Source organism: Lotus japonicus, chromosome 3 (assembly GCF_012489685.1).
Source record: "Lotus japonicus ecotype B-129 chromosome 3, LjGifu_v1.2".
Classification (NCBI taxonomy): Eukaryota; Viridiplantae; Streptophyta; class Magnoliopsida; order Fabales; family Fabaceae; genus Lotus; species Lotus japonicus.
In genome coordinates, this window is record NC_080043.1 from 40,579,390 (window position 1) to 40,592,953 (window position 13,564).

Consider the following 13,564-nt stretch of genomic DNA (forward strand, 5'->3'; position numbering starts at 1 on the left):
TCATAGTATGCAATGGTGGTGTTGAAAGAAAAAACATCTTTTCCGCAGAAACCTTCATGACAGGTTGCATCTTTCTTTGTGAAGAGAGGGATTCGTTCCATTTGACTCAAGCCAAATTGCCTGGATACTAGCTTAGGTTGGTAGCCGAAAAGATTTATTTCAGCTTTCTTGATTCCAACCAATAGTATTTGGGGTCATAGAATCTAGAATCTCTTTCTAGATGGCGATACATTTATTTTGAGCTCCAAAAGATGAACAAGGAAATGGTTGAATTTTCCATTCAGTTCCTTGGAGTCGAGAAATGAAAGGAGAAAGCTTTGGAGTGTTGGAAGATATTTCCGAGAAGTAGATGTAGAATTCTTCAAAAGATGTTTCAACATTGATTTTGTCTTTCTTAGAAGTAAGATGAGAAATTCGAAAGGCTTCAATAATCCTCGATACATTTTGAGATGGTTTGGTCGAAAGTTTGGATTCGAAAATGGCGTTGAGCCACAGTTGTAGGAACCAAAAGGGGCCAGCAAATAAAGGAATCCTATCTTGAATGGGTGGCTTTCGAAGGGTATCCACAACTTGACTAAAAAATATGTAAAATTCCCCCAAAAGAATTTTGCTTAAGCAGCCATCTGAACCCTCATGAAGAAGTAGGGCTACAATTAAGAATTTTTGAGAAACTTGGAGGGATTTCGAGCATAAGAAGAAAGCAGAGAGCCAGAGAAGAAAAAAGGCTACATGCTCCTCATTAAAACCATTTGTCGTGGTTCTATCATAGTGCCTAAGGATGAAGTTGGTATAGGTCATGGTTTTGAAGGTAAGTTCGATGTTGGCCTTAGGTTTCATATCGAAACGGAAAGTAGACTCGGTAGGTCGAAGCCCAGTGACAATTGCCGCATTGAGAAGTGTGGGTGAAACCATTCCCTAAGGAGTGTGGAAAGTGTTTGTCGAACGTTCCTAGAAGAAAAAAGAGCTAATCATCATAGCGGGATGATAGGTTAGTTTCAACGTAGACAGTTGAATCAGGTCAAAAATACCTATTGTTTTCCAGAAATCTCCTTTTACTTTTTCAAACTTCTCGAACCAATCTAGATAGTCTTCTAAGGTTGAAGGAGGAGAAGACCTAAAGGCTCTATTTGGGTCATTTATAAAAGACAGGTTGTAAGAATCCTTAATAGCTAAGATTTTTTCCTCTTCAACAAGGCAAGGGAAGAACTCTGATGCATTTGTAGAAAAAGTAGGCTTCAAAGGACCTAAGAAAGCATGACATTTTTATTCAAGAGAGAATAGAATGATTACTTGGGAATTCCACACCATCACCTTCTCGGTTACATTGGGAGGCTCTGAAACATAGCTTTTCCCATCAATGAAGAGGAGCTCATCGAGGTTGGCCGCTTCGGGGACTTTAGAGGATGAAGAAGAAGTCATTGTCGTCGGAAAATTGAACGGAGTAGAGGCTTCTTCAACAGAACGAAGGTTTTCTTCACTAGAGCAAGAGTTTTCTTCGCCGGAGCAAGAGTTTTCTTCACCAGAGTGAATGGGGTTTAGAGATCTCGGAGAAGAAAAGGGCTTTTGAGGTATGAAGAGTTAAAGAAGAAGTACGTGAGGGTTTTGCATATTTATAGGCCTTATGACAGCCAAGTTGAAGGGCTCAGATTGAGGTGTATCTAAAGAAAAGATTCAATTGCATTGAATCTGAAGAGTTACTCTTTTGAATTCCTTAGGGAAATGTGTGGCAGTTAAGACTCATGATTAACTTGGGCAAACGTCATTTTATTGATGAGATGTGGGAGTTATGGTCTTTTATAGTTTTGTCAGAATGTTAAAGGCCAGTGAATGGTCGAAATAAAGAGTCGAGTCAAAGTTGCAACTAGTGTTAGAATTTATCAATTTTTCTTATGTTTTGAACATATAAAAAATGATATTTTGGGGGGCATCTGTTGGCTCAATATTTTTATGACTTCGACCTTTGATTATAGGTTGGTTGAATTATGGTTTGGTGGAAATGGAAACTTGCTAAGTATGGAGAAAAGGTTTCTCGAGTCTGGGTCGAGAGTTTCAGAATTCAAACTTGATAAACCTTGACATTCGAATGGCTTAGAAGTTCTTTATTAGAGGTTAAAGCTTAAGGAACACGTGTGGAGTCAGATAGAAACTAAAGGACACTTGTAACGAAGGCATCATCCGACCGTTAGAAGGCTGTTTATTAATAGGTTTATAAATAGGAGTTTTGACGTTGTAATCCGAGTTCACAATTCATTTTACTCTAAAAACTCTTGAAAGCATCCAGTCGAACAAGAAACTACGGAGGAAAAGAGTTTTACAATTCATTCCTTGTGAAACTCTTACATTTTACTTATTTATTTTATCAAATAAAGATTCCAGTTAATATCATTTACTGTTTAGTCGAATTTTACTTTATCATTCTTGTCTGATTCGTTTCATTTTTAAAGTTTTAGTCATTTACTTTTTATTTACGTCAAACTTTTCATCAAAAGAATCAGAGAGGACTCGAATCCAGCCCCCAGATTGATCTTTGGATTCTCTTATTTGTTTTATCAAAATTTGGTGTACACAACAACTCCAACAGCTAAGAGTATCATCATTACAAACCAACTATTAGGAAAACCAACCCTACAACGACCAAACTAAGCTCATCCCTCTCTCTAAAACTCTCTCTTTGACCTGCGTCGTTTTTGGGTGGCCGCCGCGCCGCCTCCCCCTGGCGCGGCGGCAACCCCCCCTTCTTCTCCCTCTGTTATTGTCCTTTCGTCTTCTTCCTTTGCTAATAAACCAGATCTATTTCTGGGTTTGTTGTACCAGTGCTCATTCCTAGGTTTTCTTCCCCTCTCCCTTCCTCGACGGTTGCCTTCCTCTTTGCCCTCCTCGCCGTTGCCGGTGTTTCGCCCTTCGCTTGGAGCCGTTTCTTGGGCTCGAGTTTCGGAGGAGTTGGCAAACACGATTCTGGTGGATCTGTGTTGTTACTCTACTGGATCTGCTATGCAGATCCTTGCTTGTGATCCACCGTTGTTAGGGTGCGGCGCCCGCCGTCTTTGGTGGTGGGTTTTGGCCGCCGCGGCGTGGTGTTGTGAGGGCAGTTGCGTTGTCTTGCTGTGGTGCGGAGTTCGATCGGGGTTCAGTGCCGCCGACGCCGGCTTCCTGCTTTTCATCATCTTCCTAGTGGCGAAGTCATCATCTTCTTGGACAAGGCTCTCCATTGACAACCCTAACCCTGTGGGGCTAGTCTTCCTTGTTCGCTATTTGTGCTCCCCATCTTCTTCCCTTCTTTTTCCTCTTTCGCAAGATTTGTGTTTAAATCTGTGTTCGCGGATACCTTCGCGGTTGGTGAGGAGGTTGGGATTGCGTTGGGGTGTACAGGTTGGGACTGGTAGTGATCTGTGAGTGCCTGTTGAGGCCAGATCTGCCTGGAGAGTCTTGTTCTTTTCCTGCCTAGATCTGTGCGTTCCTGTTGAGGCCATATCTGCTCGGATTCTTGGATTCGGGTTCCCTGGCAGCGTTGATGGACTCTACCCTTTCTGGTGCCTTTCCTGTCAGATTCTCTGTTCGTGAGTGTGGAGGGTTCGTGGTTGATGATGTCTCTTTGGGCGCCGTCGTTGGTGTTTTTGGGCTACTGGAGCTGTAACCGGGTCTCTTGGATATAGTTGGCAGTGATCTCTTTGCTGTTTTCTATTTGTTTGATGTACTGTGTTTATTTGCGTCCCAATGTCGAGTTGAGCTCTATTTTTGTTGGGTTTGTGTGACGTTTGCCACACCTAGGTCCCCGATAGATGCTCTTCTTGTAGGTTTTAGGTGTTTATTCGCTGGGTAGAAGTCTTAGGACTTTCTTTATTGCATTGTGGACTATTCACATTATATGTACTATCAACTTTCTATTTTATATATATATATATATATATATATATATATATATATATATTCTGTTTTCAAAAAAAAACAACTCCAAGTCTCCAACAGCTTCTTTTTTTTACACCGAGGGGCACAAATCAAATTTTCTACCATGAGTCACAGTTACCTTTCTTTCTGCAAATCAAATTTTACTTTATAGCTTTCATCTTTCTCGCTTTGAACAGAGACAATTTTCTATCATGACTTATTACCCATGAAAATTTTCTACAAATCAAATTCTACTTGCTTCCTATGATGCGTAAAATCAAAATCGTGATATTTTTCCCTTGATGAATTATAATTGAAGAAATTCAATCAGGGTCAAGCCACCCAAGCAAGGGCTTTAGGCCTCAAAATATTTTTTTTTACTAAGTAAAAAATACCCCAAAAGTTGTAATAAATATATATTTCTTTAGATAAAAATGTCTTACTTTAAATTTTTCTTTAGGCCTCGTTTAGTGTTGGGCCGGCCCTGAATTCAATTCATCGAGAGACAAGGGTTTCATTTTTTGGCAAGAAGAATAATGAAGCAGTTGGGGCATCAAAAACTTTATTTGAAGGGAGGTACCTTTTGAAGAGATGAAGAACAATAAGGGAACAACCAATGGTGGAATATGGATGTGACAAAGACGCAGGCTAGAGATCTCGACAACTATGATCAATCGGTGGAAAATGGGGAAAAGTCGAGGGCTACATGAAAGTAACAACATAGACTAAACTGTGAATTGGGGATGAAGGTGAGTAGTGTACAAGCCGTTCAGAACTTCAGATCGACAACACCCGCCCGTCCAGTGTCGAAGATCTCCTCATCAAGGTCCTTAGCTTCATCGCCCACCTCATCGACAAGGAGTACAACATCAAGCTTGCGTATGGTGACCTCACCGTCGTTTCCCTCAAACATAAAATTGGGACATCGTTATCGTTCATGCCCAAAGAGAACGATGATGATTCCCATTCAAGCGACAGGGAAAGGAAAAAGGGGAGAAAAACTTTTTTTTAATTGTCGTGCGATGTCGTGCTTAAAGGCCTCGCCATTAAGCATTTTCCATAATATAGATATAAAAGTTTCCAAATTCAAATAATTTCATAAAGGGGTTGTCTAAATGACTTAAGAAAAGTTTGGGTTAAATAACCCATCAACCAATCACATTGGAGATAAGTGAGTTGGAAATAAATTAATAAATAAAATATAGAAATTCCAACTCACTTATCTCCAATGTGATTGGATGATAGATTATTTAACTCAATCTTTCACATGAGTCATTTAGACAACTCCTTTCATAAATTAATGAATAGAACATTCACTACAATCAATTTTAGTGTAAGATAATTAAAATTTTCGTTCATTAAATAATTTAAATTTAATTAATTTATTATACTTTTATTTTTCTACTCATAAAATCTGATAATGCATACAAGAAGAACCATTGTTTGAAGAATTAAACAACATACGAAGAATGAAAATATGGTTCGAAGATTAACAACAAGATCCGAAGACTAACCAATATATACTTTATACAACTCTTATAGAGGACTGGCGTATGAACTGAAGAACAAAGTATCAGGTCAGAGAACTGGCGTAAAAAGTTTTGAAGACAATCTAATGTCATCAAACTAGTAAATTAAATAAATCAATTCCAATCAAAAGTCAAAATCAAAATTTCTGTATCTCCAAGTCCGATCAGTGTCCAAGTGACTATAATTCTCTTGTTTCAATTTTTTTTTTAATATCAAATTTTGTTTCATTTCCATATTTTGAGTGTAAGAGATGGACTTGATCTCTCAAGCAATTAACAATGATTATTTCTTTTAAAAAATATTTAAAGAATCAAATGAAGAGAGAGATAGACATAAAATCATCAATATCAATCAATATATATTAGAAAAGAAGAACTTATATCAGGCTGATTTAGTGACGTGTCATTCTCACGTTAATTCTTTGTGACATGTCATTCTTACGTTAATTCTCATAAAAAAAAAAATTCACGTGTCATTCCCAGGTTAATTTTCATAAAAAATACCTTTTTAAATTTTAGATTTGATTAGGATTTAGGTTGTTTATTTATTGATTTTATCTTAATTTATTTTTGATTTATTTTTATAGTATTAATTAATTTTTATGGTATTTTTATTGAATTTTCGGATTTTTAATTAATTCAGGATTTTATGAGTTTTTATTGTGATTTGCTAGATTTTGATAGTTTTTATCTATATTTATTTAGTACCTTTTATTTGCCTTAATTATTTAAGATTTACCTAGATTACTCATTACTAATACTGCATCAGTCATCTTCTTCCCTATATGCCTCTACTGTGAACCGGTTGACATGGAGGAAAAATGAGGAAGATCACTCGAGTATGCAACTTGCTTCATGTGGTGCTAATAATTGTGTAATGTGATAATTGTGTAAGTGTTTGACATAAATGTTGTTGAGTAATTAGATTATTTTCCTGATCTTCTTTTGATATATTTGTTCCAATGTCCCTTATCTGAATTTTGCAATTGAAACTAATTCATCTTCTTCCCTGGGTTTTTTTTCGAAAAGAAGGAGCTTGCAGTGTTTTCTGTATGAGTCAAATCCACATATCGCGTTTCAAGGTATTCAGTTCTCTAATCTTTCTCTTCTTGATTTGGATTATCCATATTTATTTGGGTTCTTATTTTCTATTTTCATTTTATTTCTTTGTTCTTTTCTGAGTAGGAGGAAGAAAATCATAACGAGAAGAAATTATAGGAACCCAATAATTGACAAGAGAAGAAAGAAGAATCTAAGTTCGTGTGAGTGGTGAGTTTCTGATTCAGGTTCGATGTGAGAATTTTTTATAAGCTTTTCCCCCCTCTAGATTGTGATTACTTCATTGGTGAGATTCATGCCAGATTGTGAAGACCCCCAAGTTACAGGTGCTCGGAGCTGCTTGCTGATTTTCGGGGCTTCAACTCAGATATTCGTATCAAAGATCTCTTTTATGTTTAATCATTCATTATATTTCTTTTCAAGTTGGTTATGATGCATGAAGGCTAATTAATTGATGTTCCTTCTCTTTTGAGTTAACTTGCTAGCTGAGATAAGATGAGAACGCTTAAATGATGAAATTCAAATCCTTTCTTCACTAGATTTCAGTTTCATTGACAGGTTGAACTTAGTTGTTATTGTTTATGCTTATTTTCTTATAAGTTTTTCTTTTCATTTGTGTATCAAGTTTTTCTTCATTGTTATGAGATAATTATGCTTCATTCCATGAGTCTGTCTCCTCAATAGCGGTTGCTTTGCATTAAGGAAGTTGAGTCTAGTCAAGTATTGTGATAATTTTTAAATGCTATCATCATCATTGTCCTTGGGTTGGATCTTTGGTCTGCAAACTTTATTTTTCTGGTGAAAGAAAGTTTTGGGAGAATGGGGGATTGATCCCATCTCAAAGTCCAAAGAAAAGTTGTTATGTTATTTGTAGTGAGTAGTTTCTTTTAGATGTAGAATATATAAGGTTTTGTATCATATTTTATATTTAATCAACGCTTTTTGATCAAAAGAAATTTTCAGTGAACTGTGTTTTTGTGTCAGAATAACTTTGCTCTTTTCTTCCAAGTTTATTAGTCGGTGATGCATCATAATATTAGGAAAATCTAACTATTAAATGGTAGCTTAATGGTGTATATTATTTGACTTGAAAGCAGGGGCAGAGGCATGAATTTCAGAAAGGGGGACTAAGATATAAAGGAACATAATTTGCAAGAAAATTTCAATTTTTATCAAATAAAGAATGTGCAAAAAAAAAACATAAACAAAACAAGAATGAAGTAGCAGCCCAACCTAAGAAAAAACTCCTTTGTTGAAGGCCAAAACTTAAAGGGGACATTATACAAACAGTTGGTGTGCATAATTTAATAACTTTTTTTACAAGCAAAACACAAGAACCACAAATTTAATCTCATATAATCACACCGATTAACATGGTTATAAAACTGGACCGTTGATCAAATCGGTGAGGGAATTGGTTCACCGTTCATTAGATCAATCGTAGTTGAATTGTGATATGACCGGTATAGCCGCTATAAATTAAATATATCATTTTAAAAAAATTATATGGCAGATTACAAAAATTGATATTAAATAATTACCAAATTTTAACTAAGAAGTTAAATTTATATTTACCTTAAATATCACATATTTAAATTGATTTCAAATAGTTTTAGAGGATTGTTTAAAAATTAACACAAAAAAATGCTATCAAATGCTTCGTATAAGTTAAAACTATTCTTTTATATTTTTTATTACTATGTTGGAAAGAGGTGCAACTCTAATGTCAAAAAAAGTGTAGCCCAGTAGCTTTCACGTCTAATAAAAAAGGCCTATATGTAACAAGACCCTAATATCTATTTCTAATTTCAATTGTTAGTGGATAACACATAGGTTCAAAAGAATGTCTACTAAATCTGAAAGAGAAACGCAAACAACATAGAGATCACCCCTTCCTCTCAGCTCAACCTTCCCCTCCCTCCTCTCCTTCTCAAGTCTCACGCTGCTTCAATTTTTTTTCTTGAGACATTCCAAAAATTCATGTGTGACTAAGCATGGACAAGTCACCTCATTGCCTCCGCCACTGCTTGAAAGTGAATTATGTCATGGAAAATCTCTCTTCACTTCCATGTATGTAATTTATGGCTTATGCTCCATAAACTAATCTCAGTGTAACATTTAAAATTATGTGTCGTACGACGACTAGAGAACTATTAATATATTCGCATACAAATAATTCCATGTTAAAACTAACATAAAAATTAATTTTAATATCATTTCAACACTTTTTTAGTTTTTAAAACCAACTTTAGATGTAAATATAATTAACTGTTTGATAATTTGATGATAAAAATATTTGTGCGGAGATTAGAAAATATTAGTACATATATAATTTATATTTATTTGTGTTTAAAGAATTAAAAGTTCATACAAGGGGAACAAGCATGAAAAATTTAATAGAGAAATAAGTTTTGATATAATTTATGAGTTTAATGGACATGCACTGACAGTGTAAAATAGTTTTACACAGACATCCAATTGAATTTCGCCAAATCAAAAAATATATTATTCTTTTAATTAAAATTAAAGTCAAATGTAATTATGTCTCCTATGTGGCATGCTTTGATTTGATGACTGTGTAAAACTATTTTACACTGTCAGTGCATATCCATTAAACTCATAATTTATATACTATATAACACAATATCATGTTTTTATTTTTGGGCAACTCTCAATTTGATGATAAATTTATTTTGTGGAGATTAGAAAACATTAGTACATATATAGTTTATATTTATTAATGTTTAAAGAATTAAAAGTTCATAGGAGGAGAACGAGCATAGAGAAATAAGTTTTAATATAATTTCTATGCAACATCTGGAAGCCAAAATAAGTCTTAATGATAGTTTATCTTTTTGGCCACTTTATATCAGCTAATTCAGTATATGCTTACAAAGCACTAGAATTGAGTGTATGAATTTATGCTCTTTAAATATCTACATCTTTATTATGATTGTTCTTACATTCTTAGTATCTTACATTTTTTATAATTTAAAATATTGATTGATGTTTCAAATACAATAGACAAATTCCCCGTACAACGCGCGGGTAAAAAACACTAGTTTCAACTTATTTAAGGATTCTCATCTAGTTGTTGCCCAAAAGATACATGTATTTCAATCATTGGTCCCAAAATTATGTTTTAAAAATATGTCCGGAAAGAAAGGTAAACTTTTAATATTTGGAAATAAAATTCTTTTTTTGAAATCATATTTGGAAATAAATTTCAAATGGTCATGACTAACTTTTAGAGTACGTGTAATATTCCAAAAGAAATTGCTTTCAGAATTATTTTTTTTTATATTGGAAAGATAAATTGTCACATTCAGGAATTTATCCCTAGACCTCCTCACCTCAACCCACTAGCTCTTACCACTTCTTCAATTTATTTTTTGATAAAGGCTAGCATAATATTCATTTGAATATTTTATTTCAACTCTTTCATTATCGATTGAAATTCATATGAGTCACAAAATTGAATTTAAGACCTATATTTTTAACAAAATTTATATGAATTTTAACCAATTAAAAATAAAGAGAGTACATAGTACGGTAATATTCTTTTAATTTTATTTTAACATTTTGACATTGGAAACAAATATTGAATATCACTAAAAATAGTTTTAGAGAAAAACATAAATGTACGGATAGTGGAAATATTTTTTACATTATTAACCAATCAAATTCAAAATTGTGAAAAAAAAATATAATTTTATTTAATTTAATTGATTTTTGGGTGAAAAGAGGAAAAGTAAAAGTAAAGCACAACTAGCCTAAAACATCAAAACATAAAGTAGAAATAACATCTGAGAGAGGAATCCTTCACTTACGGTGCGGAGTAGAGAAGCTTATCTAGGCATGACGTCTGTTCTCTATGCACCAACTCAATCTTTGACATTCCATCCCCAAGCAAACTTTGATTGATTGACATATTTTTAAAATCTGGGTGATTTTTTTTTTTTTTAGAAATCTCAGTGATTAGTATACAAAGTGAGTGAATCGAAATTAAATTAGTAAAATTCGATACTTCTAGTGAGAGTTTAGTTTATATAAGGTAAATAAATCAATTCCAATCAAAAGTAGTCCAAATGAAAATTGATCTATCTGCAATCAGCTTCCTAGTACTATGGAACCATTATTCTCATGTCTCTCAGTACGTATCTCTGATTGAACGAGATTTCTGGTATTTTGCGCGTATGCAATTGACTCCATTAACAGCCAGCAGTCACAGAAACCCTATAAAGAACATGGCAAGTTTCTTGTTCAAATCATCCCCACAAAAACACACTACAAGATCACAGAAGAGAAATCAATCAACTGAAGATGGGTGCTGGTCACTATTACAAAATCCTGAAGAAGAGGTTGGCGATGATATTGCACCTAGATCAACAACACGGAGAGCAGATTTCAGAAGAAAATGGTGATGGGGAACCTAAGCCTGAAAAACTTGCGTGGCTGCTTAACAAAGCAAAATTGGAGTGTACCCTTGAGCAATTTTACAATGGTTGCACAAGGAGGATCAAGGTCCAAAGGGATGTTTATGATATTTACGGGTAATCACTCACTGTCTTGTTCTTCTTTTCTTGTTTTAGTTTCTGGGTTTTGAATTTTGAAAGAGATGATGGACAGAAAATATTGGGTGTATTGAGTTGTGTGTTATGTTTGGTGTCTATCAGTCTATGCATGCATGCATGCTAACTGTTTGAAAAAAAATTTGTGTGCGCTATTTTGCAAACTGTTATGGATATGGTTAAGATAAAATCTTGGGTTTGGTTGAAATCTATTATGCCAGGATTTACATATTCTTATTAATTTATTATGCTTGGGTCAAGGAACCATGGATCTGTTTTTCTGGGTTATGAGACAAGTACCATGAAACTGTTGCTGTGGTGGCATTTACTACTATTTGCGTTTATGTTGCTACTAATTGCTAGTTCCTTTTCTTTTTGGTTTTGTATTTAGGTTGGGGCACTCCTTGTGCTCCACATTAATTCAATTTGGCTTTCCAAAAAAATCTAGTTATTTTCTCAAATGGTAATCAAAATTCAAAACAAAATTTCTGCTATCAATTGAAACTACACCAAACCTGAGTGGCTGCAATCTTACCATGACTTTTGGCTCATGAACTTTTTTTACTTTTATAGAAAAGAATCCACGGTTCAATTTTCCGGAAATATAACTGTATTATTGATTTTGTGTATTACAGGATAGTTTACATTTTTCTTTGTTCATTCTCTGGTTTTGTGTTGGTTATCATCTTACTTTTATCTGTTGGCATTTTGGCTTTATTCTCTTTTGGCTATTTCCTGAACAGGTCTGATCACGTGTACCCATGCAGAGAAAGCTATAGCATAGACATTTTCTTAATCTGTTTTTTATTTTTTATATTTAGGGATTTGTGGTGGTATGGTGTTTATTTTGATGACATAAAAGTATAATAAAACGATGATCTGGAAGTTATATAAATTATAAAATATACATGTCTGTTTGATTCGTTGAAGATCTCAAAAGTTTCAGGTTTCTTCAAATAAATTTGCTTATAATTTATATTTCCTTTCCCTTTTTTGGTTTTTGTTGCAGTAGGAGGAGGAATGTTGAAGAAATTTTGTACCTCTATGTTATGCCTGGTTGGAAGAACGAAACAAGGATAACATATCCTGGGAAAGGAGGCCAAGTATACGGAAGACCTCCTACTGATCTAACACTTGTGCTGAAAGAAAAACCGCATGCTTTTTTTCAGAGAGAAGGACATGATTTGGTTGTCAACCTTAAAATATCTCTTGTAGAGGCTCTCACGGGGAAAACATTTCACATAACAACATTGGACGGAAGGGACCTCCCAATTGAAGTGAAGGATATTGTGAAGTCAGGTTATATGATGGTGGTCCCAAATGAAGGAATGCCGCTTATAAGGGAACCTGGCAATAAAGGAGACCTGTATATTAAGTTTGATGTAGTGCACCCATCAATGCTTACCACAAAGCAGATGGATGAGCTGAAAATGATTCTAAAGGAACCTCTTGACTAGTTCAATTATTTCTATTGGTTAATGTAAAGCTTGTTACTACTGCTAACAGGCAAAATTTATTAATATGGAGCACAAGGGGTGCCCCAACCCGTGGGTTTGGATCCTCTCATGTGTAAAAAAATTTGAGAGTGTCAAGTTTCATCATCTCATCATTAATTTTATTTTATTTTATTTTTCATTTATTATCTACACAAAAGTTAATGGTGAGATGGTAAAACTTGACACTCTCAAGTTTTTTTACACTTGAGAGGATCCCGGCTCCCCAACCCGTACCTTTTGAAGTAGTATGATGTAGCTTGGGAATTAAGCGTTATCAGCTTTCATAGTTTTTAATTTGATTACGGTTTATAAGTTAATATAATGCATTATAAGTTTTTTATTTGACAATATGTTTTTTTTTTAAGAAAAATGATCATTATATGTCCTCCATGCGTTGACTCGGCTTCAGCTAATCATTAAACAATGATACTTTTGTTTTATGGCTTGAAAGTAATGGCTACAGCTCCTATACTGTAGAGCCTTGCTGATTTTATTACGGTGCAAGAATATTGCATATTAATTAGTTTGTGTAATTTTGTCAGCCAACCATTGAAGCTCCTCCATTTCATCTCGAATTCGGGGAGTGAATCCAAATCAGTTGATCCCAAGTTATGGAAATCATTTGTTACTATAAAAATAATATAAAAACTATACAACTTCTGCCTTTTACTTGAAAGAGACTGAGTTTTATAGCAATCTCTTGGATAACTTATATTGGACCATGAGTTTGCAAGGTTCACGCCATGTAGCTGCGAAACCAGTCACCATCTACGTATAGCCATGGGTGATCTAAGTAAAACCAAAGATTTAGCATTAGATTATGATACTTTGAATATTTTGAGACTAATTCCTCTCGAGGTATAGAGATCTCTAAAGTGAGTTTTATTTCTTTCAATAAATTATTTTATGTATAGACGGTCAAAGTTTGAATTAGAGTTATCAATCGGCTTGGATCGACCGGATGAACCAAATAATTAATTCAAATCAAACCAATGCAAGATTTGCTAGGTTAATTGGTTCACTT

The 13,564-nt window shown here is 34.4% G+C and overlaps 1 protein-coding gene across 1 annotated transcript; it reads left to right on the forward strand.

Moving 5' to 3' along the window:
- Positions 1–10,796: 10,796 nt before the first annotated feature.
- On the forward strand, positions 10,797–12,501 carry LOC130744144 (uncharacterized). The gene is made up of 3 exons (XM_057596335.1): positions 10,797–11,026; positions 11,680–11,787; positions 12,054–12,501. Exons 1-3 carry the CDS (start codon positions 10,797–10,799, stop codon positions 12,499–12,501), a joined length of 786 nt encoding a protein of 261 aa, XP_057452318.1.
- Positions 12,502–13,564: the final 1,063 nt, after the last annotated feature.